The sequence below is a fragment of the Petromyzon marinus genome, chromosome 21 (assembly GCF_048934315.1).
Source record: "Petromyzon marinus isolate PM22_M1 ecotype Great Lakes invasive population chromosome 21, UKy_Petmar_22M1.pri1.0, whole genome shotgun sequence".
NCBI lineage: Eukaryota > Metazoa > Chordata > Hyperoartia > Petromyzontiformes > Petromyzontidae > Petromyzon > Petromyzon marinus.
The window spans coordinates 7,619,684-7,647,373 of record NC_133687.1 but is presented as its reverse complement, the minus strand read 5'-3'; the positions used below and the strand labels follow the sequence as shown (position 1 = coordinate 7,647,373).

The 27,690-nt window shown below is 42.7% G+C and overlaps 1 protein-coding gene across 5 annotated transcripts; it reads right to left on the bottom strand.

The window, feature by feature from the left end:
• Positions 1-297: 297 nt before the first annotated feature.
• On the bottom strand, positions 298-22,296 carry CDC7 (cell division cycle 7). Of its 5 annotated transcripts, none has more exons than XM_076068497.1 (12): positions 22,163-22,293; positions 19,954-20,067; positions 17,420-17,500; positions 16,348-16,489; positions 15,138-15,231; positions 13,629-13,771; positions 11,180-11,399; positions 9,454-9,611; positions 7,803-7,939; positions 6,801-6,950; positions 4,152-4,238; positions 298-2,146 (listed from the first exon to the last, which is right to left on the bottom strand). In XM_076068497.1, the coding sequence occupies exons 2-12, from the start codon at positions 20,009-20,011 to the stop codon at positions 1,824-1,826; spliced, it is 1,593 nt and encodes a 530-aa protein (XP_075924612.1). In that variant the 5' UTR covers positions 20,012-20,067; positions 22,163-22,293; the 3' UTR covers positions 298-1,823. The 5 variants fall into 5 exon arrangements, with proteins under 5 accessions (XP_075924612.1, XP_032813933.1, XP_075924613.1 ...); XM_032958042.2 differs by having other exon boundaries at positions 7,857-7,939; positions 22,163-22,287; XM_076068498.1 differs by having other exon boundaries at positions 22,040-22,168.
• Positions 22,297-27,690: the final 5,394 nt, after the last annotated feature.

Genomic DNA, 27,690 nt, shown 5'->3' with positions numbered 1-27,690 from the left:
GCCCTCTGGTGTCTAGCACACATCACAGCACCTTGTAGTCACCTATGAAACACATTCCTGCGGAGGGAGCTTGTAGGAACGTTGGGTTGCTCGGTCAATGGCCAGGGTCAACGCAAATATGCCCGACTGTGAGGGCGGGCACAAGCCGGCGTGAGTCGGTTAAACGTTGAGTTTTATAAGGGCACCACGGGGTGACCAGCCCCTCCCCCCACCCAGCCCCACCCCCCAGGCAGCCCCACCCCCCACCCACCCCACCTTCCCCTCCCCACCTAGCCCCTCCCTCCTCACCCTCCCCTCTCCACCCCTCCCATTTTTGGATGCACGACGGACGGACACAATAATCCCCTGCGGGCTGGTGTAACCAGGAGGTTCCTACCAGTATAACCTATTCGATGCATCGTGGTTCCCACGGAAGCACTATCCAGGCTCAACACTGCTGAGCTTTCAAGATCTGGCGATATTTAACGCATTCCAAGGTGACATCGTCATCGGCACCAATGACAGACTATAATGGCGCTAATAACCCGTTGAGTCTGAAGAATGAATTTGTGGCAAAGACAATCGTGGAACGCGATTCCCCAGCGGTCGACTGCAGCCTGCAACCAAGGACAAGTCGGGTACTACTGGTATAATCATAACATTAATATCCAGAAAAAATGTGCGCATTATATTTCGTGTAATTGCAAAATTAGCACCACCAGCTTTTCCGAAGCCCGATTTCACGTCACGGCATTTTAAGGCCAAGGTTCAACGCGCCTGCAGGGATACGGCAGCACGTCATTTTGCTTCTTTTGTACGAATGCGATGCGAAGGAATGTTCTCGTTTAGCTGTACAGCTCTGCCGATGTTTTGGGGGTTGTACCGCACGGTGGGAGCGGAAAATGTTGGGACATTTACGCAGAAGACATCGGGGAGGACTTCACATTTCTTTTTGTCATTGCAGCGTTTTCATCTTCGAGTGAATGTTGCAGCACTGGTGAGAGAATGGCTACATTTTGGTCACAAATATGGACATGAATTGTGCGTATTTTCCTTGTAACCTTGCATAAAAGCATAATGTAATTGATTTGTGGAAAAATCTATGTTTTAACTGAACGCATTTTTTTTTATAAACCAATGTAAATTATTTACAGGCTATCGGCATATATATATATCCGAAACAGTAAACAGACATGATGTGCATATCATTAAAAATAAACATGAGTGACATTTAATCGTGGCAAAATATCCCATTTGCATATCAGGGGTTAACAAAGACCGCTCCCCGTGTATGTGTGTGTGTGTCACATTTACATACACGGGGAGCGGTAGTGTAGCGGTTAGTGCGCTGCGCTACCAACCTGACCACCCGAGTTTAGATTCCCGATGGGCCTCCCCTAGATTGACTCAGCCTCACACGAGTACCTGGGTGTGGTGCGGGACAACAACAAAAACATCGCCACTGGGGAGAAAAATTGAAAAAAGTGGCGTTTTTTTCCTGCTGTGGTTTTCACACCTGATGATGATTGCCTGTGTTGCGATCGAAACGTCATGATAATTTATTTTTATTTTTTTATTATTGTATTATTTCCCTTCTACGTGACTTTACCGAAAGAACCAAGAATATGAATCCCTGCAGTCACGAAAGCTTTAAATAGAAATTTAAAGGCCATTATATCTGAGGGGTTGTTTCAAAATATATGAACCACTTTGCAGGAAGCCAGCAGGAATGACCTTACGAAAAAAAAATGACCATAACAAAAAAAATCAGCCCAGGAACTTCCAATTATTCACCACTAGCTCGGGTCAGGACAACTTAAGTGTGAGGACGCCGTTGGCTTTCGTTACCGAACAAAGAACTGATGGTGTAGGGCTTCCGCAGCGTTTATCCGCGTGTGTGGGTTCGGGTCTAAGAGTTTGTAGAGCAGGTCAAACGCCAAGACATCGTTGCAGCGCCAATCCCTCCCGTAGGCAGCTTCTGGCCCACCGCGACCCGAAGACGCGTCTCTTGCGTCGGAAGGCAGCGTGCGACGAGCGGGATATCGACTGGCGTCAACGCCGGCGTCTGTGCCGTCCGTCGCAGCAGTGGGAGAATTTGCGACGACGGGGGCGTCTGTTTTTCTTCTTTTTTCCGCAGGGGTCTTTGCTTGGCCTGCATCAAGCATAGCTAGACAAAACAACAAGGACAAAAGTGACAAAACCCGCGCGCGCGCACAGTCGAAATATCGGCGAAGTTTTACTCGTTCAGATACTTCCGCAACTTTTAAACTCCGAGACAGTCGACTCCTGCTGGCGCTAACACACAATTTGGGAACCCAAACAACCTTTTTTTTTAGCTTCGTTGCAAAAAATACCGCAAGCAGAAATGTTGTAATAAAAAAAACCCTCCTTCGGTGGCTATGGCAGCAACCACCGACATGCAAACGGGAGCAGCAAGTGTGTGACCTACACTTTCTAACATTTCTGATTACAAGAAAGTGCAACTGGTAATGCACTACCAACCAACATTACTGCCAATGTATGTACATATGTTAAACTTCTTTGGCCCCGTACGTAGCCTACCCTGATAATCGGAGGTGCGGGTAATCAGAATGTGGTTTGTCGTCACAGTTATATTATCAAGTGGAAATTATAATTGTAAATCAAGTGATGCATTTCAACTGCAGAATCACTTCCAATCATAAAAAAACCTGCAACCATTATATATGTGAACATATATATCGAAGAATATATTCATTGTTAATCTCACAACGTGCATACAATTTCACGCGTCATAATTGATGCTTTACACTCCTTAAACGCTACATGTAAATGGGTTTGTATGACCCATTCAAGCTAGAAGAGGCACAACCATTGACTGCCATTGATAAACAAGAATCAATACTGCGAAATGAATAGCAACTGTGAAACGCGATATTTCATTGAATCAAAGGGAGGGAGGGGAGGGAGGGAGGGAGGGGAGGGAGGGGAGGGAGGGAAGGAGGGAGGGAGGGAGGAGGCAGGGAGGCAGGGAGGGAGGGAGGCGTGAATCCTTTACTCTGCTAGTAATCATCACACACAAATCCTTTTATCTGCACAGCCTGGGAAGATTTGCAATGATGTTCGTTGCTGTGCGGGTCATGGTGGGGACACCGTAATGCGGCTCTTTAGACGCGACTTCGATGGATCAGACAGAGTTAGTCATGCGTAAGGAACTATCAACCTTCTGGCTTACGAAGTGGCCTGTAGGTGTGTGTACAGCGCTTTTTGTCAATGCATTGCAGGATTAGAGGCCTTCCCAAGCTGTGTGGGTCACGGAGGTTATTTTACTGGCCTGTAGTTAGTAGCAAAATACATTCTGGATTACCGTTATATAGCAGGATTTTAGTGTTACCCTCCCCCCCCCACCCCCCCCCGAACGTACCACAGGTTTTGTCTGCGTCCTCAATGTTTTACAACAGAAAACTAATAACAAAACGGCTGAACATACCAATTGCATGATCCTGCTGAAAAGATCTTGAGACTAAGAGACGTTTGACCGGAGTAGAATGTACTTGATGCGGGCCAATGCCAACCTAATGCCAGTCTAACGAGCATGCCGATTCAAGTTTCGTCAGGTTTGCTTCAAGGAGTATTGCTGTGCCGTTCCCGCACTGCACACACGTGCTTCCGCTGTACTTCCATCGCGTCATCAACTCATCCCATCGTCTCCCCAGTGTCAAAATTGGGGCGCAACAGTGGCAAGATGTTAACTACCTCGCCTGGTATACAGGAAGTCGTGAGTTCGATCCCGACCCTAACACCTGTCTCCGGCTTCTCCAGTTTTTCCCTACGACATAGAGAATCAACACGCGTTTAGAGTATTTGGCTACTATAAATGTCCACATGATAAGCCACTTGATCGGGCTATGATTTGTGGCCAGGTCGCTTCTGAAAAAGAGCTATACAGCTCAGTGGGTCTTACCTGGTCAAAACAAAACAAAAAATCGTACCACATTTTGACAACAGTGCTTGCCATCAGAATGTGGAATTTCCACAACATTCTGAGGGTCACCAATTTAGATAAGTGTAACACCATTGCTTTAAAAAAATGAAATTATTACTCGAGATAACTGGAATTTTCACTCGTTTCAGAGATGCGAAAGACACATGTGTAATTAGTATAATGTGCAATTCTAGGCTAATGTACATACCTTTCACAGAGGCGTCACCTCTCAGGCATTCACAAAGCTCTTTTAAATCGGTACTTCTGCAGTGACGACTACAGATCATCATCTTTCCTGTAATAAATATATATTTGTGAATGTTATAATATATCAGACAACAGTCTCTTACATTTGAAGCTGATACATAGAATATTCATATATATAAAACAAAAGTGCATGGTAATTTTCTCATTAGATTAACATCCCATGCTGTCTCGTGTGCACGACAGTATGGTGGAATAATTGAACTTATCACAGGAAAGGGTATCGAAATAATGTTGCATATCATTTAAATGGAATTACTCAAGATTTCAGAATAAAATAACAATTAAGTTATCATGAGACCAATAATTGCCATTGCTTCATCCCCTCTGCCACATTTAGCAATTTCGATCTCCTCTGGTCTATCCTTACGATATCCAGCCACCTTCCCTAGGTCCCAGGTCTCTGGGTGCCCATGCCAATGCCTGTCTAGATAGTCTTCCATCGTCCATTTCGGCACAAGGACCTCAATTAATCACAATCTACTCTTCCTCATTTAAGCCGACAAATGCCTTTCTGCCACTTTGTTTTCAAAATGCCCATGCTGCTTAAATCGTCGTGCCATGAAAGTCTTCGCATCCTCCATATGCACCTACGTTCAAGAGGCCGGATGATGTTACTCCTCGTTTATTGTTAAAGTCTATTGCTCTCAACCCCTATAATATAGCACGGATGTTCCTGCTGCCTGAAGCACTCATTTTTTTAACCACAGATGACCTTACATTTCTTGCAAAGTGTTTTATGCATTACATTAAAAACCCACTTTTGAAATGTAATTTTTCATCCTCCAGAATTATGCACGTGACTGCATAAAACAAAACATTGTCCCTTCCTCCTGAAAACTGACAAAAGGTTCAGATGCTCGTCCCAGACTTCCGCCATGAAGTTTTGTGGAAAATGTACCTGAAGGCACTACACATTGCTGATATACAGTTTGTAAATGTTACTCAAGGCTGTGGAAACTTAACATCCAACGCAATAAACATTTCTACAGTTACAATTATTTGTGTAATGGAATGTGTAGTTGCTTCATGCAATTGCTCCTGCATCCTGGAACGCTTGTGTGTGCATAGGTACACAAGGGTGGACTGGTCACTGAACAGCGAGTAACATTTGCATCTTGATGCGACCGACTCATCGATAATCAACTGTATCATCTTCTTTTTGTCGTACGGCTGATGCAGAGCAACAACCGTAATGTCACATCCAGGTGGGTCAAGCCAGACAACCGCGTCAGGAGCATCGGAGCATATCATCGCTGTAATGTCTCCTTTATGTTTGTGGATCAGGCACTGCTTTGTTGTAGGATCTGTTCTTTCTGAGATACTTATATGTAAGCAATGGTTGTAAAGTAAACACACTTGAAGATAAGCTCCAATAGGATTGTATACATTTCATTTTAAAAATTCAGTGCACAGCTTGGGGGGAAGGAGGGAGCTTTAAAACTGTAGCTTCTGATTTTTTAAATTGTTCGGTTGCTTGTTTCATTGATGTTAAGCGTTCAGAAATTCAAAAATGCCCGAGTGTGCCACATTATTGTTCGCCTTTTGGCGTTCTATGGTCTGACAATGGTGAGACTATGCCCTAAAGAAGGCTGCCTCTGGTGTAGGCCAATCAGTTTCAAAGACAATGCCATATATTATAAGAACATGCTTGTTTGCATGTTCACCATAGGTAGACTTCATTCCTTGAAAAAGGTTTCTATTTGGTGTTTAAACATCTTAACACCTATTTTATCGCCAGAAAGGTTCAAACCTATTTTTATTTTTTCACACATTTATTTTTTGTATAATGCGTGGGTTGCCATATGTACATCCCCCGTTTGTCAATCCAGCATCACGGATGTTATGTGAATCACACATCACCACTGTTCAGTGCGGGTTTGTGAAGGCAGGGAATACAGACAAGGGAGCAAAGAAGTACAGTGCAACAATGTATTTTGTTACACTTCTCTCTGCTGCGTAGGACATAGCCCCACGTGCAGGCTGGTAAACAAAAGTGAAATGTGTTTTAAATAATGAAAAAGTCTACTTGGTGGTCTCGTGACATTTGATATGCTAATTTAAGTCAACCCAAAGATTTGCAAATGCAATGTCAAGTCATCATGCGCTGCTTAGTTTAATAAGATATTTATGAAATGTGCATTTAAAGAAACATCCACCAGCAATATTTATTGTGACCTTTTTTTTTTACTGGGCAACAAGGCTGCCTGCAGCACACAAGTTACCCACTCAACAATCCGTTTGTCCATCTCGAGGATAAAAAGAAATATCTGTGGCAAGATGTTAACTACCTCGCCTGGTATACAGGAGATCGTGAGTTAAATCCCAACCCTGACACCTGTATATTTGGAGTTTGCCTGTTCTTCCCAGGGTCACATGGATTTTTCTCCGGGTCCTCCAGTTTTTCCCTCCACATTTAGTAATCAACATGCGTTTAGAGTAATTGCCTGCTGTACATTTCCACGTGATAAAGCCACTTCGTTGAGCTATCACTTGTGTGGCGTAGGTCGCTTCTAAAAAAAGAGCTATATAGCTCAATGTGGCCTGACCTGGTAAAAATAAAACAAATTTGTCAATAGTTTTCATTACTAACCGCAAGCTTTAGCAGCAGCAGCCACCTCCGCGCTTCCGCGCAACGCGATGATTTGAGCCAGCGCAGTGAGGTCGTCGCTGGTCTTGAAGAAGGGGTAACGGCCGCTCAGGAGGCAGAGGAATATAATGCCCGTCGACCAAATGTCAATGGCTGCGATCTCACACACGACAGTGTTTAAGGTCACAAACACACCAGGGAGGGAAAAAAAGCAACTCCTGCTCGGTATCAGCCCCGAAGGGTTTACCCTTGGCTTGACATTGAATATAAAGTACGACGACTATCGGGGGGGCCACTTCAAATATGAAGTCCCAGTAGCGTGGCCCCAGCCAAGTGATAGCAGAATAAAAAGCAGCAGCGAACACTGCCGTGAATATGCACAGAACCAAAAATAATTTGACCAAATCTTAGAAATTGACATAGCCGTTATAAGTGCTGGTAATATTCTTACGTTGTTGATAATATGTAGACACTCCAATACCACATACAATAGTGCAATTCTATCATATTTGCCATATATAATGACCAATAATGTGGCAACAAGTAGAAACATTGTTTGGCCCTGTTGTTGTATAAGCAAACATATGGTATGTACATGTTATTCTGACAAATAACTATGTGCAGGTTAACATTAACTTGACATTGTAACAGTTATGAAGACTGGAAGAACGTGTATATCGTGTGATTTTGTATATGCATATCAACAGTACATGCTCAATAAGATTTTATACAGATAAGAGTTATGCTGGGATACCGCCACTAGAGGGCAGCATGAGCTGTCGGTGCTGGCATCTGATATCCAACGGTCATAAGTAAAGAAAATTGTACTACGAGGGCTAGAAAGGGGACATTTGGCACATTTACAGTGAGAGAAAACAAATTAAAACCAACATTTGTCTTGGAACCCCCAAAAATTGAGAGCTAAGAATCATAACTTTTACACCTTTGTTGAATTTCCCTTATGTGTGCAGAACAGTACAGTCAAAAATATAATTCACGCATCACCTGCAATAAATACCGAGCATTGACCGATTGATTCTATGGTCAAATGTGTGGCACCTGTGGTTTGATATGGCCACTTCAGTAGAACCTCTGGGGCTCGGAACCCAGGCGTACCAGCCCGCGGAGACGGCTGTGGGCTTCTGAAAACAAAACATACATCCTATCAGGGTGGCTCGCAAGAACCGAACATTTTTGAGTGGGTTAAAATTAGCACGTTAACTTTTAATGAAAAAAAGAGGCATCACTAGAACAAAGATGGACCATACATAGGTTGAACATAACACTAACTAAATTATTTGTATTTTACCAGGTAAGGGCGAATGAGCTATATAGCTCTTTTTCAGAAGCGACCTGGCCACAAATCATAACCCAATGAAGCAACTTATCACGTGGAAATGTATTACATCCAAATACTCTAAACGCACGTTGATTCTAAATGCGGAGGGAAAAACCGGATGACCCAGAGAAAAATCCACGTGACCACGGGGAGAACATGCAAACTCCAAATATACAGCAGGCGTCAGGGTCGGGATCGGACCCACGACCTCCTGCATACCAGGCGAGGTAGTTAACATCTCGCCACCGGGGCAGCTCCCAGCCAAAGATAACATTAAGTCATTCAACATTTTCCAAGTGATTAACACTAATTTGGAAACGTTATCACCGTGCACTTAAGACTATCCATAGAATGGCAGTGGCTTACGTTGACAAACCCTATGATAGGCATCTCCAATTGTTTGGCTATCCTGTTGTGCACGACCGTTGTTTTGCTCATATTTATCCCGAGCCCAACTTAACGGCCTTGTTACGTTCTTCGAAATGTCAAAGAAAACCTCGGTTCTCCCTTTGCATCCATTCCCCACGGGAAGTTAAAATGGCAAATATTATATGGTTGGCGTTTTCTCCATTAATCTCTGCCTCCGTTTCTACAATGAAATATTTCAGAAAATATATTGTTGCTGTGAATCACCTTGGTTAAAGAATTTAAACAATGGGTTTTTCATCGATTCAATTAATATTGATAAATCAAAAAGGACGAATGTTATTTCCCACCGATGTCTGGAAAAAAAATCTAATTCGCCACTATTTTCTTCCAGAAAGGTGTTTCCTGTCAACACATGAATCCCGCGTTTGATTTCTGAATGGGCTCTCATCCGACTTCAAGTAAACCTTAACGCCTTTTGACTAATTTCCCTCGTTTGATTGTAACACGGCGCAGTTATAAAACATAGTATGGACTAAATCTTGACTTAAAGCTTTCGTGACTGCAGGAATTCATATTCTTTGCGTCTTTCGGTAAACCCAACATAGATAGAAAAAAAAGACATATATCACGACGTTTCGATCGCAACACAAGCAATCGTCATCAGGTGAAAAAATAGCGAGAGAGCTGCTGAGGCAGGATGTTATAAAGGTTTGAGATGGGTGTAGCCCAAGGGTCATAAGCGAAGTGGGCGGGGCTAGTGAAGAAATTTGCATGTCAATGTGAGATCGGAGAGCTGAGCCACCTCCACGACGACAAAGCTGCGGAGGTGGCCAAATTATTGATTCTCACCGGGGACTGAAATAACTTAAGATTGAGGTAATATAATAGTATAGTGCCATTCTTGAAACTTCACAGCACACACACACGCACAAAAATCGAAGAACATACCTGGCCAAGCAGAGCTTGCAGACCTGATCATACCCGAAACAGGAGCAAGTCTTTTCTTGCAACGCACATCGAGGCATGGCATTGGGGGGAGCCACAGCTTTCTTGGCCGTCATCGCAGCTACGTGTGGAGCGCCATTCGTTAGCTTACTTCCTTTGCACTAAACAAGCACGCAAAAGAATATGAAAGCAATTATTCACCTATCAGACAAATTCACGTGGCTCATTGTATAAATAGATTGCAACCTTTTTCTATCCAGACCATGTATGTATGTTGAACTTCTTTCGCATCGTACGTAGCCAACCATGGTAACTGGAGGTGCGGGGGAAACGACAACAAACTAAACACAAAAAGCAGTTCTAAGGAAATTACTTTTCAATCTAGATTTAAAAGTGCATAGCTCCAGTGGCTTCCTAATATAGGAAGCAAAAGCATTTCAGATGGCCGCAGAAGTGCATCTGAAAGCGCGCGATGCAGTGACCGTCTTTGTTCAATGGCTAGTCAAATGCTGCTGCGAGGATGACCGGAGTTCGCATGATAGTTTATGCTCCTTGACAAGATCAGCAAGGTATTGTGGTTCAATACCATAGCGCCGAAGCAAAGCAATTGTGCTTTTGGCATTATGTCATGAGATGAAAAATCCATTGGTTTAATCACAAACGCCCAAATACAATTCCAGGACCTCAGAAGGGCAAACTCGGTGCCTTGACCTCCGACCCACCCAGCCACCTCAACAGACACCTTATTATCACCTGTATTTTAAAATTAACTCTTGCAAGATGGCAGTACTTGCAAGCCCCAAAAATGTGGCATCAATTACTTTAAGACTGGTGATTCAGACAATACAAGTTCATGTTGTTGTATGGTAAATAATAGTTTTTCATTGTAATGTTGCTGTTGTTCACGAAAACCACATTTAACAGTGGAACAGTAGTGAGTGCACCACGTTACAAAAGCCTATATACTATGCATTCAAGTCCCAGCCAAAGATAACACCAGTGGTTCGTGATCGCCATACCAATTGTGGGTCTCCCATAGGTTGGCCCAGGCTTAAATGAGTACCTGGTGCATTGTGTAAACATCATCACTTTGAAGACCAAGGAAAGCCGTGCATGGTGGTGGCCCCACAAACCTCCCAAGGTGTGCTGTGCGGGCCTTAATGAATACCCGCTCGTTGTATTTACCCCAACAGTACCTAAAGAGGCTATAGGGAGGATATTTATATGTTTATAACGTGTCTAACAACATGCGCAAGTGGGTAGGGTATGTCCCGTGGCTACTACAGATAGTACATGTTTTGATTTGCTGTGCTCCGTGACACAAGTGCATACCTGTCAACCCAGGCGGTTTACCCATTTTCTTGTACAGGGAAACTGAGTAAAAATATATATTGTTTCTCCCTTGTGATGGGACTTTGTAGAATGAACGTTGATATTTATAAGGGCGTGGAGTGACCATTAAGGTCTGAATTTGTCTGTAATAAGGTAGGCACTGATAAGGGGTTGCCAGGTATCCAAATGCAACATTGAGGCAGAGAAGAAGAGGCTTCCCTGAAATCAATGTACTCCTGCATTTTCCCTTAATACTTACCTCTCCCCCGTCAACAAATGGCTCACTTTTCCCAATCGACTGTCACCTGGCTGTAAATAAACTTGGGGACTCGTTGAAAGTAAACCTCTCAGCAGGGGTTGACGGTCGGAACCTCCCATCTACGCGTAGTCATGCTACCTCCTCGTTGCAGTTCACCGATGACTTCATCAGCTGAGCGCTCTTGCCCTGCTTCTGCATGGTGGTGGTGGTGGTGATGTTGTTGGCTTTTGTGAGACGTGCGCTGGCCCTCTTCTGATAAATGCTTCCGCTCAGACCAACGGTCTCCTGCAGCCTCCGCAGCAACGGGATGCAAGTATCCGGCGTTCCTTGTGCCAGTCCAAAGTCGACTAGCGCATACCTAAGGTAGCCAAACAATCATACCAATGATTAAAACAACAAGCTGAAGTAGGCAAGCTCTGCATACTTCCTAACGGTCTTTGTTTTTTGTCTAGCTTAGACTCTTCATTCAGACTGACAGAGATAGGATATTGCCACTCGAAATGTATTTCTACAGAACGATGCTGCATCTAAGTTGGACACAAAGAGTGACCAATATAGAAGAAAAAGGTGGCACATAGAAGAAGACCTCATGCAGCTAGTGATGAGAAGGAAACTGGCACTATTTGTACACATATGTATAATGGACTACAACACTAAAATTAAAAGTGTGTTCTTCGGAAAAATGGAAGGAACCGGAAAGAGAGGAAGACCCAACAGAGAATGGTTTGACGACGACATAAGAGAATGGTACCAGAAAGATGTTGCATGACTTGAGCATATTGGCACAAGACAGAGGAAAGTGAAAACAAATGACCAAATGTGCGGTGGACACCTACGGGCTATCTGATGATAAGACTGCATGATCATGGATGCTGTTTGTAAGTTTCAAAGCACCATTTAATCCTTTCCAGATCACTCTCTGTCCTTCTCCATTGGTTTTTGCCAAGGCAGGAGCGATCCTTCTTGGCAAAGCCAATCTCGAGACCATTTATTTAAAACATTAATATTGTGAGTCCACATTCATCCCTCTGCACACCTCTCTCTATGAACCTGCACATGTCACCTGTGTAACACACGTGTCACACGCATACCCCTTTTTAAGCATTTAAAAAAATAAAGATTCAATATAAAGTACTATATTCATAATGTCATCAGACAGGTGCATGGCATGTGAAGTCATTGCCATGGGAAAGCTTTTTCACATTTATTGCAGTTTTAGGTCAACCCTGGTAAATTCGTCCCAAAGGTTAAGTCCCTAATAGAATCACAACAATTGATAACCAATCAACTTTACGAGACAAGAGCTAATGCATTAATGTTTTCAGCCGCAGTTGATTAAAAAAATCTAATAAAAAATTAAAAATTCACTCCCATTGGCAATAATGGGAGAAAAAAACAATTGGGTTCAAGAATCAAATTACTTGAGATGTGTTTAAGATAATCGACATGCTTTTCAACAGCAGGCGGCTAAAGATTTGATTCCAGAATCATCACCACGCAACAGCATCACTCCAGCCATATTATTCATAATTAATAGCAACATGTTTTTGTTGGCTTACATCGCTGTATGCACGTGACAATGAACGGCAAAGATCAATTTGTTTGCTGCAACAACAGCTGCCAGGAATTATGTACATTTTTACATATGGGAAGCAAGTGGGTTTCATTCAGAGAGACAATTTCACCTCTCCGCAAGTTAAAACATACTGCTTTTTACTTCGAAGTGACTTGCATTGTGATACAATAACAATTTTACAACAAAAAACTGTCTTAACTTCGTGTCTCTACATGTTTGAACAGAGAGCTGCTGAGGAACGTGTATATCATCTTCAACAAATCTAAAGTCCTCAAAGCAATAACATAAGCATTAAAATCATGCACAGTTCCGCATGACTGAACAGTTGTCAGCATAATTGACTTTTGGGTTAGGCCACGTAATGGTCTGACCAAATCTGTGTCTGTAAGACCCTCCGAAACTCGGCAAAGTCAAACAAAATCGTTTTATCAGCCATATATTATTGTTTCAGTTCTCCAGTAAGTTAAAGAGCAATCCTTATATTGGCTGAGAAGAACTACGTGTCAATTAAACCACACAACCAATAATAATTGGAGTGTTTTGTGATCTGTAAATGTCACGTGTAATCCCATTATATTTCTCTGAAACAGTGGGTAGTGTGTGATTCTATTTTGAAATTAGACAATACTAATGATATGACTACGCATCACTGTTCTCAGAATTAGCTGAAAATAAGTTACTTTAAGTACATTTTTCTCTTAAACTACAATTTATCAATCCAGCAGTGTAATCTTACGTAAATACATTTCTATATTATAGTTTCAGAAAACAGATATGTAATTAAAACAAGACCTTATGAACATATTTACCAATACGGATGACATTATTACCTGAAGCTGTTGTACGTATGTACAGACTTTTTGTCAACTCACTGCTGGATGAGGGCCTCCTCATACTTCACAACGCTAATTAATTTCGCACCGTACGTAGCCAACCGTGTTAATCGGAGGTGCAGGGAGCATAGACGTGGGAAGAAAGATGTAAAGTACGACAGTGGAAATGGCCAAATACCGTTGTTGTTTTCTGCAGTACAGGAAGTTGCTGGGCTTGACATCGCGATGAATAATCCCAAGCTTGTGTATGCGCAGCAGTGAGACCAGGAGGTTTCTCATGTACTCCCGCACCTCCATCACGTTCATCACAGAAACGACCTCCTGTGGAAATGGGAGAGGGACGTTAACAGAGGAGAGGAGTGAGAAAACATTGGGCAATGAAGAACACCCATTGAGATCTGGCCAGGTGGTGGCTCAGTCGCGGGCCGGTTCAATCTCAATCCTGACTTGAGGTCAATTTTGCCGATCCTCCAGGGATGACAGTATGAGTGGCACTTTATTATTCTCCTTATCAAACTGATGATGATAAGCCGCCACTTCGTTGAGGGAAAGGATGCCGGGACGGAAGTCTCCAAGAGCGAACGAAGAGGGCACGGCTCAAGATGAGCGGCAGGGAGAAGAAAGAAGGAGCGCTGCACAGGAGGGGATAAATTATTTTTACAATTTATTTTATCAGGTAAGGCGCACTGAGCTATTTAGCTCTTTTTCAGAAGCGATGTGGCCAAAAGTGATCATTCAACGAAGTAGCTTACAATGTGGAAATTTATAGCAGCCAAATACTATAAACGCATGTTTCTAAATGTGGTGGGGAAAACCAGAGGACCAGGAGAAAAATCCACACGACCACAGGGAGAACATGCAAACTCCAAATATTCAGGCGTCAGGGTTGGGATCAAACCCACGACCTCCTGCATACCAGGCGAGATAATTAACATCTGACCACCGCGGCAAGATATTTAAGCACAATATCCCATTTCTGTCTAAGGTTCAACTCCTTTTATTTTTTTTCTCCATGTACTTCAAATTGTGTCCATCGTTTCGAGTCACATCCACAATTCTCATGTCTCATTCCACCTAATCCTTTCATCTTACCCTCAGTCTCCCTCTACTCCTTCTTCCCTGCACCGGCATCTCCATGGTCCTTATTTATGGGAAATGAGCAATCATTGTCCCAAGGTATGGCACGACTATGGGAATGTGGAATTTCCAACACAGGATAAGTGCCCATGTTGAAGACAAGAGGGTTTGACTTGGGAATACTGCAACAACTGAACTGTTGGTCTTGAATGCATTCTTTATTGTCTTAACAGAAAACACTTAATAAACTGAAATTATGTTGACTCAATATAACCAAGACGTCCAGTCAGTATTGAGCAATTGGCATGTGACAGTGTAGCAAGTAGTACAATTGCAGTAAACATTGAAAATGGAAACGATGACAATTTTGGCAGTGGAAGATGGCAGCCTTTGCGCAGGCCCACTCTGTTAAGCGAGAAATCACGACTAATGCCATCGACGCGGCGACCGAACATCAATCACCGATCTCCCGGTCTTCAGAGCAACAACACAAGCCACGCCAATGGTCCTGTTTAGGGCCAAACAACGCGGCAGCAAGCAATAAACATCACATTTGAACAACATCTGCATCTTCGAAGCCGAACATGAGCAACAAATAGGTTTAACTTACTGAGAACACCTCGTGTTCCAGGTAGGGCATTATGATCACCACATGGTCCTTGTTTCTGAGACACTGCAGCACTTCCATCACATTGTCAACACCTCTGCAAATAAAAAGGTAAGCTTCGTGAAAAATATAATTTCGTATACATTTACTGCCTCGTGTCACTGTCACCATTACCGCAGGGCCGTCGGTCAGTTAAACTAATCAGCTCTGGTTGGCCCATAAAATCCGTACTACTTTGTGAGAGATAAAAGTCGGCAGATTGATCATGCCATGGGAATATGACATTTCCACCAGTGCAAATTGCATATTGGCAGTTTTGTTTCATTATAATGCAGACAACCAAATCCGTTACTCAATAACAAATGAAGATTTTTTTTTAAGATAAAATGCTCACTTTACCTCCATTCCCAGTCATAAAGTGGGCCTGACTCATACGTCCCACGAGTTTCTCGCAAGGCCCTGCTTTCTTACAATAATGGTGTGGTATCAGCCGCTTCAGTCACTCAGCACTACGGAGATGGAACATTATAAATTTGACCCCATCTAATTTGTATGCACGCTGAACTTCTTTCGCACCGTATGTAGCCAACCGTGCTAAGGAAGCTTGACAAACTAAACACTGCTTTTTGTGTTTAGTTTGTTGTCCTTCCCCCGCACCTCCAATTAGCACAGTTGGCTACGTACGATGTCGAAAGAAGTTTAACATACGTACATACATAGATTTATGAAGGTATTAACCCTTGAAAATCCCTTTCGATGGAACATCTTACTTGCAAAGGTGTCCAGGGTGTCGACTGGCACATACGTAACACATCATGTCACATATACAATACAATCTGGTGCTCGTCGGATGGGGAAGTTTGTTTGGTGCCCGAGTTTCGCGGTTTAAAGCAACACTGCGAGAATGACTCCCCAGAAGTCTCATTGGCTGATGGTTATAGATGTTATTTGACTCGTGGTAAAACAAACCCTTGGCTACTTTTTAAAATAATTTATTTATTACCCACATTACACTAAGACAGCACGTGTTTTTGCAATGTTATCAAAATCTGGTAAACAATAAATTTATATGATCATGCAAATACTAAAATGCAATGAAAATGCTATGAACTATTCCAAGTCACTTTTAAACTGCACTTACATTAATAAGCACTGGAACGTCTCAGCTATTCATGTTGAATTGTATTACTTGAATTTAGAAAGATGCTCGTACCCTGCTTCCATGAGACACTGGACCTCGGCGGCGATGCGGAGTGGATGGCTGGTGGGAATGAGGTATTTAACAGCCAGCATTTCTTCTTCACCACCAGATCTTCGCACCTTCCCTTTTGCCATGTAGACACTACTAAAAGTGCCTGCGATAAAATAAAATTATAGAAAGTGAAACGCCTCTTAGCCACACTGACATGACAGGTGGAGAAGCAGGGGTAAACGCCCAACAATCTGATTAATTTTCCACAAACATCCAGGTGTGTGATGCTGACTCTCGAGAGGATGTAAAGCGTCGCTTGATGATCGAGCATCATGATTGTCACTTCATTCATTCATTACGCAGGGTCAGCGAAGGACTGTTGTGCCAAACGTGTGACCTTCTGCGACAGAATTCGTATAAGCTGCTCTTGCTGCCATACACCAGTGTCTCGAGTGATTTTTTTTTATCCACGTATCACAGGGTGACTACGTGTGCAGTGCCATTACTTTGATTGTCACTACCTTCGGCCAATCAGGAATACAAATAAAACTGGAAATATTGGGAGCACTCGAAAATCGGGACTACCAGAGGGCACACCAGGACTACTGGGAGCACAGCTTGTAAGCCCAGAACCGCTAGGACCACCATAGGGACCAACATTTAGACCACCATGACCACCACCAAGACTATGAAGACCACTACCGAGAAGCTGTGTGCACAATCAGCGCCTTTCAAGCACGTATATTAGGATTCATTTTCTGCCACTTAACAGTTACTTCTCTCATCTGCAAGTAATATAATCACTCAGATAATAGGAAAACCCACCGATTAATTTGGGGGATGGAATATTAGGGAGAGTTGATAATAGGAGGGTGGATTGACGGAATGTCACTGAATTGTATGAGTATTTCAAAAGACATTAAATACTAGAAACCAAGGTGATTCAATGCTTTCAAACGGTTTATATTCGCTATTTAACAGTTAACTAGAATGCGATTTAAAATATATATTATTTCATAAAACATTCAACGCACTGAATATGTTGATTTTTTTTGTTTTCTATAAATAATTTTTAGCAGAAAGATGCACCAACCTTCTCCAATTTTTCTAATAATATTGAAGTTTCTGAGCAAAGGGATTGCTGCATACAGTTGTTCAATTTCTGTTTTAACATCTGAAAAACAAAAGAAATCCAAACATTCATTTATTTAAAACATTGTTTTACACTGAAGTATTTCGATTCCAATCTGTCTCAAGCAAAACACATCTGCGCATTGGTATTGGCATGCTGTGCGGCAAGTTGCGTAACAATTGGTTTAGGGTTTTTTTTTAGTTTTAACACAAACAAATGAAGCATCCGGCGGGCAGACAGACACGACATTTTTTCAGCAATAAGTAGTCTGCTGACTGTTAAACAACACAGCAGAAGCGTATTGTTCTGGTCGCTGTCAGCACTTTGCACGTCTGCACACATCCTTTGTGTGCATTGGACAACGTTCAATTTGTGTTGTGGTCAAAGAGTGTGACAGGTCGGTAAGAGAAAGGGATTAATTTTACAAAAATTAGGAACCGTAAAAATGTAATCCTCCTCTTACACATTTCCAGTTTATGACAGTTTACAAGGCTCTTGTTAATGCTTCGGTATTTCAGATTGGTTAGTTTAGTTTATTTATTTTGGTATAGCCCTGTGAGCCATGGTTTATGTATGTGTGTGCACTGTGTTCGATTCCTTCTGTACCGTGGTTGTTTTTTGCACCGAATTATATTTGCTATACTTTTTTTTCCTCCTTGCGTCATTGTAATAACCGAGGTCACCTTGTGAAACAAAACAAACTTGAACCTGACTTTATGTCTAGTCCAGCCAGGAGGCACTGTGGTTTTAGGACTCAACTTACGAATGTTGAGCGTTTCAAGGGCTAACGTAGCCAAATATGCCCTCATCGGTTGAAAAAATGAGTAATAGTTCGTGGCAAAGCCAGCCGTTCTTGTTCCGCCACTGAAAATGATTCACCCACTGAAATGCACGATTTGCTTCACTGCCCCAGGGCTGGCGACAGAGATAAGAACTATTTGCACCCTATACTGGTTCCCATGTTGAATGTTTAAAAAAAAACTGACTGGGTTGTGTACACAAGTGCACGTGGACGAGTCATGTGCAACTATTGAGCAATGTCGAAAGCATACAGTGGACTTTTTTAACGTTGTTTTCAGTCTTGTACTAGGTCAGAGTTTGATGTCCGTTTATGATTCTAGCAGACAAGCAAAACAACGTTTTTCCCGTCTAGAATATTTCGAGGAAATCGTGCAGAAAGCATTTCCGAGCCAGTTTTGTCCATTGCATTGCAGCCAGGAATGGTGTACTTGATACTTAACGTGTACTTTTTAAAATCATGACTGCTGAGCACAGTCCTAAAGGCCTGAAAACCCCAAGCAGCCGGTAACAAACAGTATAACTGAAAGTGTTACAGATAACAGTTGACGTGTTTTTTTACGAGAACAAAGTTGTAAGAACTTAGGGAAACAGACAATGGGAGGAATTCCATAGTCGAAGAGAGATGCAGAATAAGAATGTGTATGTATCAGCAAGTTTTAAACCTCGTCAAACACACACAGGAGTCCCTCGGTTAACAGTGACATCGGTTAACGGTTTTTCGGTGAACGTTTCGCCTCCCATAGGACCCCATGGTTCCGACGAACATTAGCATTTTGACTAACGGTACGTTTACGTTATATGCACGCGGGGGCCACTTTCGGCCAATCCGAGGGCTCGTAAGCGGGGCAGAGCCACACCCTCAGCCAATCAGCGACGCCCATTTATGAGCGTTTCGACCTCGGACTGGCTTTGTTTACATTAAGTTTTCTTATTCTTGGTTCTTTCGGTAAAGTCACGTAGAAGGGAAATAATAAAATAAGACAATCAAATTCTCACGACGTTTCTATTGCAACACAAGCAATCATCATCAGGTGTGAAAACCACAGCAAGAATTTTTTTTGAGCAATGACATTTTTTTCTTGCTGTGGTTTCCACACCTGATGATGATTGCTTGTGTTGCAATCGAAACGTCGTGATAATTATATTGTTTTATTTGTATTATTGTATTATTTCCCTTCTACGTGATTTTACCAAAAGAACCAAGAATATGAATCCCTGCAGTCACGAAAGCTTTAAATCGAAAAATTACATTTTCTGTTTTGGCAGTGGAAGCCGTCTGTTTCTCTTGTGCAGACTCAGTGATTTTTACTTGTTTTTCAACTTGTAAGTGAATTCATAGTGATTGCAATGGCCCCTCAAGTTAATTCGCGTAAGGGTAGGAAAGCAATTCGGCGTAAAATAAAGCATTATTTTACATGTTCTTATCATGCTTATTTATTAAGTGTTTAAATGTCATAAGCTATGTTTTTAGGGTCCAAAAGGTCAACTTCCAATCGTCTTGGAACGGATAAATGCTTTTAACATGTAATTCCCATATTCGATTAAAAGTTACTACGATTAACAGTAGTTTCCGTGGAACGGATTAAAAACGTTAACCGAGGGACTCGTGCCGTGACAGACTTTACCATGCTGGTGATCTTGGTGTGAACACACATGCGAGCGCCTCAACACCGCCGCAAGAAATGCGCGAGCACCTGAGAAGCTGGCCGTGTGCTTCTTTCTCTTGCTTTCCGCCGCAGTCTCCGGGTTCATTTTCCAAGGTTACTTGTGCGCTGTTCATTCAATGCCTCCAGAGTCCAGTGTGCCTCCTGGTAATCAAAATAAGTAACATATATATAAAACAAAACTTGTTTTTTTTAAACACGCTTTTATGAAATGTACTAGTAATGGAAGAACTCCACGACTCCAGGAAGTGGCCCCGAAGCTTGCCACAACGTAAGGGGACCGTGGGCAATTACAGCCAAACGTCAGTTGACCGTGGACAATTAGACCCAAGCCGAAACATAACATATTAAAAAGATTGCTTAAAAATATATATTTTTTTTATTATAGAATATTGTATCGTCATCAGTATGACATAAGTATACCAAGTTTGCAGTCGATACCACATTGGCAAGTGGGTTTAAATTGAGTTACAAAATTTGAGGATACGACAACAGACAGAGCAAGTTAAATGAAAGCGTGTAGAAATGCATACACCAGACAAACTGCTATATAGCACTTTTTACTATTCAACCAAATAGCAAAATACTTTGGATACTTTGCAAATCTGAGTTTTAAACTGAATAGCATTTTTATATAGCTTTTCAATATACTGGCAAATGTCTCTGTATTTCTGTTTCTGTCTATCTTTTTCTCCCTGTTTCTGCGTCTCATCTCTCTTAGCATCTCTGTTTCATTGTCTTCCCTTATCCCTCTGTCTCTCTTTCTCAAAGTGCAGCAGTAACACTTCCTCCGCTTTGCAGCTCAGTCTATGTCGAACTTCTTTCGCACTGTACGTATCGAACCGTGCTACTCGGAGGCGCGGGGGAAGAACTAAACACAAAAAAGCAGTTCTAAATAAATTAGTTTTCAATCAACATTTATTGGAGCACGAGTGGTGGGCCCTTAAAGACGCGACCCAAACAAGCAGTTCTTAACTTATTCTATGGGTCTTTCCGTAAAGCCACGTAGATAGAAAAATAATAAAAAAAATATCACGTTTTGATCGCAACGCAAGCAATCGTCTTCAGGTGAGATCCGATGACGTATCCTCTCACCTCAAGATGATCGCAACGCAAGCAATCGTCTTCAGGTGAGTTCCGATGACGTATCCTCTCACCTGAAGACGATCGCAATGCAAGCAATCGTCTTCAGGTGAGTTCCGATGACGTATCCTCTCACCTGAAGACGATCGCAACGCAAGCAATCGTCTTCAGGTGAGTTCCGATGACGTATCCTCTCACCTGATGACGATTGCTTGTGTTGCGATCGAAACGTCGCGATTTATTTATTTTTCTATCTACGTGGCTTTACCGAAAGACCCATGGGATATGTATTCCTGCAGTCACGAAAGCTTTTAAGTAAAAGTTCTTAACTTGTAGATACCGGAGCTGTGTGTGCGTGTTCCAGTTTGACTGAACAGAGTTTTGAACCTTGGTCACTGAGAACGCAGGCAAAATGCCAAGGCTCAAGCGTGTCATTGTGACACTTTATAGTCACATCACTCCCAGATGTTTCAATAAGGCAAAATGTCTCGGGCTGGACATTTTGAGCATAAAGTTGTTTTTTTCTTCACCAAAATTAATCTTCACACGTTGGACAGACAAGGGATACACGCGGCGTGATGACATCTTCTACAAATGTGTGTTCTTGGGTTGTGACTTCCTCTAAGTGTTTGTTAATCCCTCTGTTTAAATCTACATAGCTTGTCAACCCCCTTTTATCAGTGCCTACCTGACTAATTCATACCTCATTGGTCACCCCGTGCCCCTTATAAATATCAGCGTTCATCCTACAAACTTCCCCATCACAAGGGAGAAACACAAACGTTTTGTTTGCCCGTATTGACACGACTGTACGCCGTATAGACCCGATATCTTAATTTCCCCGTACAAGAAACACGGGGCGAACCGTATGGGTTGACGGGTCATGAATTATACCTCGTAAGTTTTCGTTAATTTATAGAAAACACGCGGGGTGAAGCGTTAACGCCGTAAAGAGTTGCTTCCCGCTCACGCGAACACACAACAGGCGTTTTAAGCAACGACTCAACAACAATAAACATTAAACTATACACACTTTAGAAAGTCAGTTCCGCCGCCCCATAAAATAGCGCGTCGTGTACTCGCAAGCGGGTGACGGGTCAGAGGTGGATTTAGTTGATCTTTATAATTAGCGAATTAAAGTTAAAGTCCGCGTTACCCTGCGCGACTTCCCGCCAAAACTCCGACTCGAACGCGCCCGCCACCCGGAATTGAACGCTGTGGGGCCCTGCCCACCCTTCGATTCGATTCATTGTAACGATTTCATTTTAAACCGATTCCTGTCGTTTATCGATTCCACGTATTCCTTTGTGTGTGTGGGGGGGTGGCGAGCTTTGTAGTAGAATCGACCAAGTGGTTTGTTGACATAATCGGAATAGGAACCTCGATTTATTCTGGAGAAATCCGATGAGCTGCGAAGCTCTTTCTCTCTTTTTTTTATTTGCGCAGATATCCATGAGGGGCGGTTGAGAAAATTACAACAACAAACAATACTTTAAAAAAACACGATAGGAGTGCAAAAAGCACTATATAAATGGTAAGCAAATCACACAACATTTATTATTATTATTTGACCAGGTAAAGCCCACTGAGCTACAGTATGCGTACTTTTTCAGAAGCGACCTGGCCACAAATGATAGCTCAACGAAGTGGCAGGATGATGAACGAGACGATGACAAACATGATGATTTATGACGACTATAATAAACAATGGTTGATGATGAGCATAAAACTAAACTGTGAACTATCTTTATTTGACCAATGTAATGTCCACAACCGGGGAGAAAAATCCACCCGACCGCAAAGAAAGAGAGAGACACGCAAACTCCAAATCTACAGGCATCTGAACCTACGAACTATCTCACCATCATTCCCATGAAGATGATGGGAATGATAACGACGGTGATAATAAAAGTGGTGATTTATGATTGATGGTCGTTAACACAAATGATTTTTTTTATTTTAAACACACATCACGGTAAAAATCGTGATTATAAATCGAGAGGGCAAAACAGGTTGACGTTTTACAATTGTGAGGATGAAGGAGATGATTCTGAACCCGCAGCTCGTCTTGCGGGACTTCTTGAAAGCTGTCTACAACTTCGTGGCTATGATCTTCTTGGACGAAGCTAACAACGTTTGAGAGCAAATCGACATTGGACAGATTGTTATTACACGCTTTTTTTATTAACTCACTCTGTTTTTGTATCCTCAAATCTTGTAACTCAATTTTAACCCGCTTCCCATTGTGGTATCGACTGCAAACTTGGTATACGTATGTCATACTGATGACAATACTATATTCTATCATAAAAAATATATATATTTAAAGATTCATTTTTACATGTTATGTTTCTGCTTGGGTCTAATTGTCCACGGTCAACTCACGTTGGCTGTAATTGGCCACGTTGTGGCAAGCTTCGGGGCCACTTCCTGGAGTCGTGGAGTTCTTCCATTACTAGCACGGTACATTTCATTAAAGCGTGTTTAAAAAAAGTGAATAATGAATATATTTTTTTTAAAGTAAAAAAAAATATATTAATTATTTTACTTCCAGACATGAATTACTGCTGCTGCTCATTGCATACCTGACTTTAAAAAAAAAGTACAGCGGAGTACACTTACTGGCAGTAAGTCACATTGACATTGTTGAGCTGTCAACAGATAAGGAAGAGCAAAATCTCCAGAAGCCCTCTTCGCGGCGATCAGACCTCGGCAATTGAGCGTTTATCTCCTTAACACATTGCCATGGTACGCAATCATAGAACAGTGAACAATGACGCTTTCGTTATGAACATCAAGTGTCCGATATACGGTATGGACGTGTCGAGAGTCCGCCAAACGACGTGAAAAGTGTGGCCTCTCTGACTTCGTGTGGTGGACTCTCTACTGATGTGCTTTTTTAACTTTAGATGGCATTCATTCATCAATCGCTCACAGTCAGCGAAGGACAGCTGTGCCCAACGTGTGACTTCCCGCGATAGCATTCACGGTAAGCTGCTCTTGCTTGCCATACCAGTGTCTCCAATACGTCTCAGAGAGATATTCAAGTCCAAAGTAAACAACGGTAAATAAATAAACATCAAACACAACGCTGGGCGGGGTCCATGGCAGGGTGTGTACCCCTGGGCAAAGTCCCCTTGGGCGTGTTCTGATCTCCGGTCTTTGTACAAAACAAAGATTAATTATTGAGGGCACCTGCTCAAGCCGGTACAAGGCAGTTCTCGTGACTTTCCCGGAAGCTTGAGCGCACGTGGCAACCCAGATATTTCTAGAAACCTCCACAAGGTTTAGAAGGCTGAGTCAGAATATGTATAACTGCATGACACGAAAATAAAAAATAAAATATATATGTAAAAATCTCTCTGCTTCCCCGTAAAATTCACAATTATATTTTTCATAGCTAACTTTGAAAAAAAATATCGACTCTTCTTTAATTAATCCAAGCTCATCAATGCAGTCAACAAATTGTCATGAAGGTCGCCCCATAACTTCAGTGCCATTTTGTCGCCAAGGCATACTCTAACTACACAATTCTGATGTTGGGGGTAATGAACCTAAACATTCCATACGCTTATGTAACGTGAACATCCCATTGATGACAACACTCCTCACAATGGCGTTCTTTTTCTTTGGGTCTTTCGGTAAAGTCACGTAGATAGGTTCAAAGAAAATAACAAAAAACCACGACGTTTCGATCGCAACACAAGCGTTCGTCATCAGGAAGAGGGGGTTAGCTTCTAAAGGAAAACTGTTTATAAAGGTTTGACTTTACCGAAAGACCCAAAGAATATGAATTCCTGCAGTCACGAAAGCTTTAAGTCAAGATTTAATGGCGTCCTTTCTTGATGCTAGATTGCACATCCATTACCGCCATCACATGGCCTCTAAGATCTATTATCAGTATCCCGACGTCTGTCCTTTTGGTCTTTGGCATTGTGAGCATCCAGCAGTGGAATGACCAAGGCTTGGTTTACACACTGTACTTTTCGTTCGAAGAGCAAAGTACGCTCCGGTAATTATCCCAGTGCCGACTGAAGCTCTGAGACAAATTAAACATGCGCCCACGGAAGCCAAACGTAAATGAATGCTGAATGTCTTGCCATCCAAAAACAGGGCAATACATTATTTTTATTCTTAAAAGTGCATGATTAAGGCCCTAGATGTCAGTTGCAAAAAAACACACTTTAAGTGTAACATTCCACTAACTCCTATTTTAATCGGTGTCAGTTAACAGAAATGCGTTGCTCAAGGTGTTTTTTTTATGTAACTGGCCATGAGATAGCGACATCGCTTTTGTCGGGTTTGGTTTCCTACGCCATTTGAGACACTAAATTATAGAGAAACTCGTTGGTCGTGGCTTTTGATATTAAATTCAGTCAAATCGCCAGTACGTACAGAGGTAAAAACATTTGCAAGTTTTATTTCCCCTCGGGCAACAGCTCCTTCTGCCAATTAATTTTCTCTGGAACATTTATTTCAACGAGGACGTTATACAATTATTGTTGAATGCTTCTTCCTGGGGGAGATACTTTACTTTTCGATTGAAAGCTTTCGTGACTGCTGTGGTTTTCACACCCGATGATGATTGCTTGTGTTGCAATCGAAACGTCGTGAGAATTTTATAGTTTTATTTTTATTATTTTATTATTTCCCTTCTACGTGACTTTACCGAAAGAACCAAGAATATGATACTTTACTTGTGCAGCTGCTGCCACATCGGCAGGCCACAATACGCCAAGTCACGGTTGTGACACATCGCTCGCTAACGTAACAGGGCGGTGCTGTTACGGTCTGTTGCAATGTTACACGACCATGGGTCTTTCTTGTCACATTTACAGATGTCGTTCACGTTGCATTGACATTCTCGGCGTGTGCATTACTCGGCATATTAAATCAATATTGGGTTTTTTTTTCAGATTCTTTATGTAGACTGGAGGGAATCCGATGAAGCTACGGGGGGCCCTGTCCCCCAACCCCCCCACAGACGATCCAGTCGATGTAATAACGCCACAGGCGTTTGTTGTCCTTCTCTCCCACCCTCGACACCTCCGATTAAGCACGGTTGGCTACGTACGGCGCGAAAGAAGTTCACGCGTTTTTACACAAAGGGGCCGTCCATAAATGACGTCACGCGATTTTGGACGATTTTTGACCCCCTCCCCCCTCGTCACACGGCGTCACAAAAAGTCAGACCCCCCCCCCCCTCAAATATGACGTCACAAAGCTCTGCCCCCCCCCCCAAACCATATTTCCATATTGTAAATAAAACATGCTTCAAATCGCGTTAAACTATTGTTATTGTGGCGCTGCACTCTGATGTTGTAGGAGAAAACATGCATTAAAATGTTGACTTAAAGCTTTCGTGACTGCAGGGATTCATATTCTTGGTTCTTTCGGTAAAGTCACGTAGAAGGGAAACAATAAAATAATAAAAATATAAAACAATAAAATTCTCACGACGTTTCGACTGCAATACAAGCAATCATCATTATTATTTTATTGTTTCCCTTCTACGTGACTTTACCGAAAGAACCAAGAATATGTATTTAAAAGTGTATTTAATTAAGTAGAACGTATTCTTAGCTATTTCGGTAAAGTCACGTTGAAGGAAAACAATAAAATATATAAAAACAATAAAAAACTTGTTTTTTATATATGAATTACTGCAGTCACGAAAGCTTTAAATCAAAATTTAAGTAGAACGTGTTGTCTTTATTTATTTAAAGTTGCGCATTTTGATGCGACGTCACATTTCTCAAACCCCCCCCTCCCACCCTCCTCGTCACACATCGTCACAAATGTCTGACACCCCCCCCCACCCCTCTACCTAGGTGCGTGACGTCATTTATGGGCGGTCCCAAACTCCCTCGCCTTGTTGTTGTGACCTCACGTCGGATGCACGTGCACGGCCGGAGAAGTGCCGAGTCACCGTGAGGCTGCCGATTGGGGCGCGTGCCACAAAGACAAAGTCTCACACAAAGACAAAGACAAAGATCCCCCGTATAGCCTTAACAGACTGTAGGGGCAAGTGCTGTTAGCGAGCACCTATGAAGGCCGGAACGGTACACGAGGGGGTGGGTGGCCAGCACCACGCCCGACCGCCTTTGTCTCCCTAGTGACGATGTTTACACACCGCACCAGGTACTCATTTGAGGCTGAGTCGACCTAGGGGAGGCCCGGGACCGGTTCAGATAATCGTCACTGGTGTTGGCCGTGAGCAGGAATCGAACCCGGGTCGCCAGGTTCATAGCGCAGTGCGCTAACCGCTACACTACCGCTCCCCACAGACACACACACACCCCGTGTCGCCTGTAACAACACACTGTTGGGGGAAAGTGTCGATAGCGAGCACCTATGAAGGCAGGCACGGCACACGAGGGGGGGTGTGTGGCCAGAATTCCACGCCCGGCCGCCTTTGTCTCCCCCCAGTGGCGATGTTGTTTTTTGTTGTTGTCCCGCACCGCACCCCGGGTACTCGTGTGAGGCTGAGTCAATCTAGGGGAGGCCCATCGGGAATATAAACTCGGGTGGTCAGGTTGGTAGCGCAGCGCACTAACCGCTACACTACCGCTCCCCGTGTATGTGTATGTGTGACACACACATAGACGGGGAGCGGTCGTGTATCGGTTGTGTCCCGCGCACCTCGTTCATTCAACAAGAGACTCCCTTTGCATTAAGCTAAAT

Coding starts and splice junctions, on each gene's coding strand:
- CDC7 (XM_076068497.1), bottom strand. CDS start 20,011: ATGAACCCGGAGACTGCGGCGGAAAGCAAGAGAAAGAAGCACACGGCC. Junction 9,612..11,179: donor CGGTGAACTGCAACGAGGAG/GTAGCATGACTA, acceptor GTGCTTGTTTAG/TGCAAAGGAAGTAAGCTAAC. Junction 6,951..7,802: donor ATGCTCGGTATTTATTGCAG/GTGATGCGTGAA, acceptor GTGAGATCGCAG/CCATTGACATTTGGTCGACG.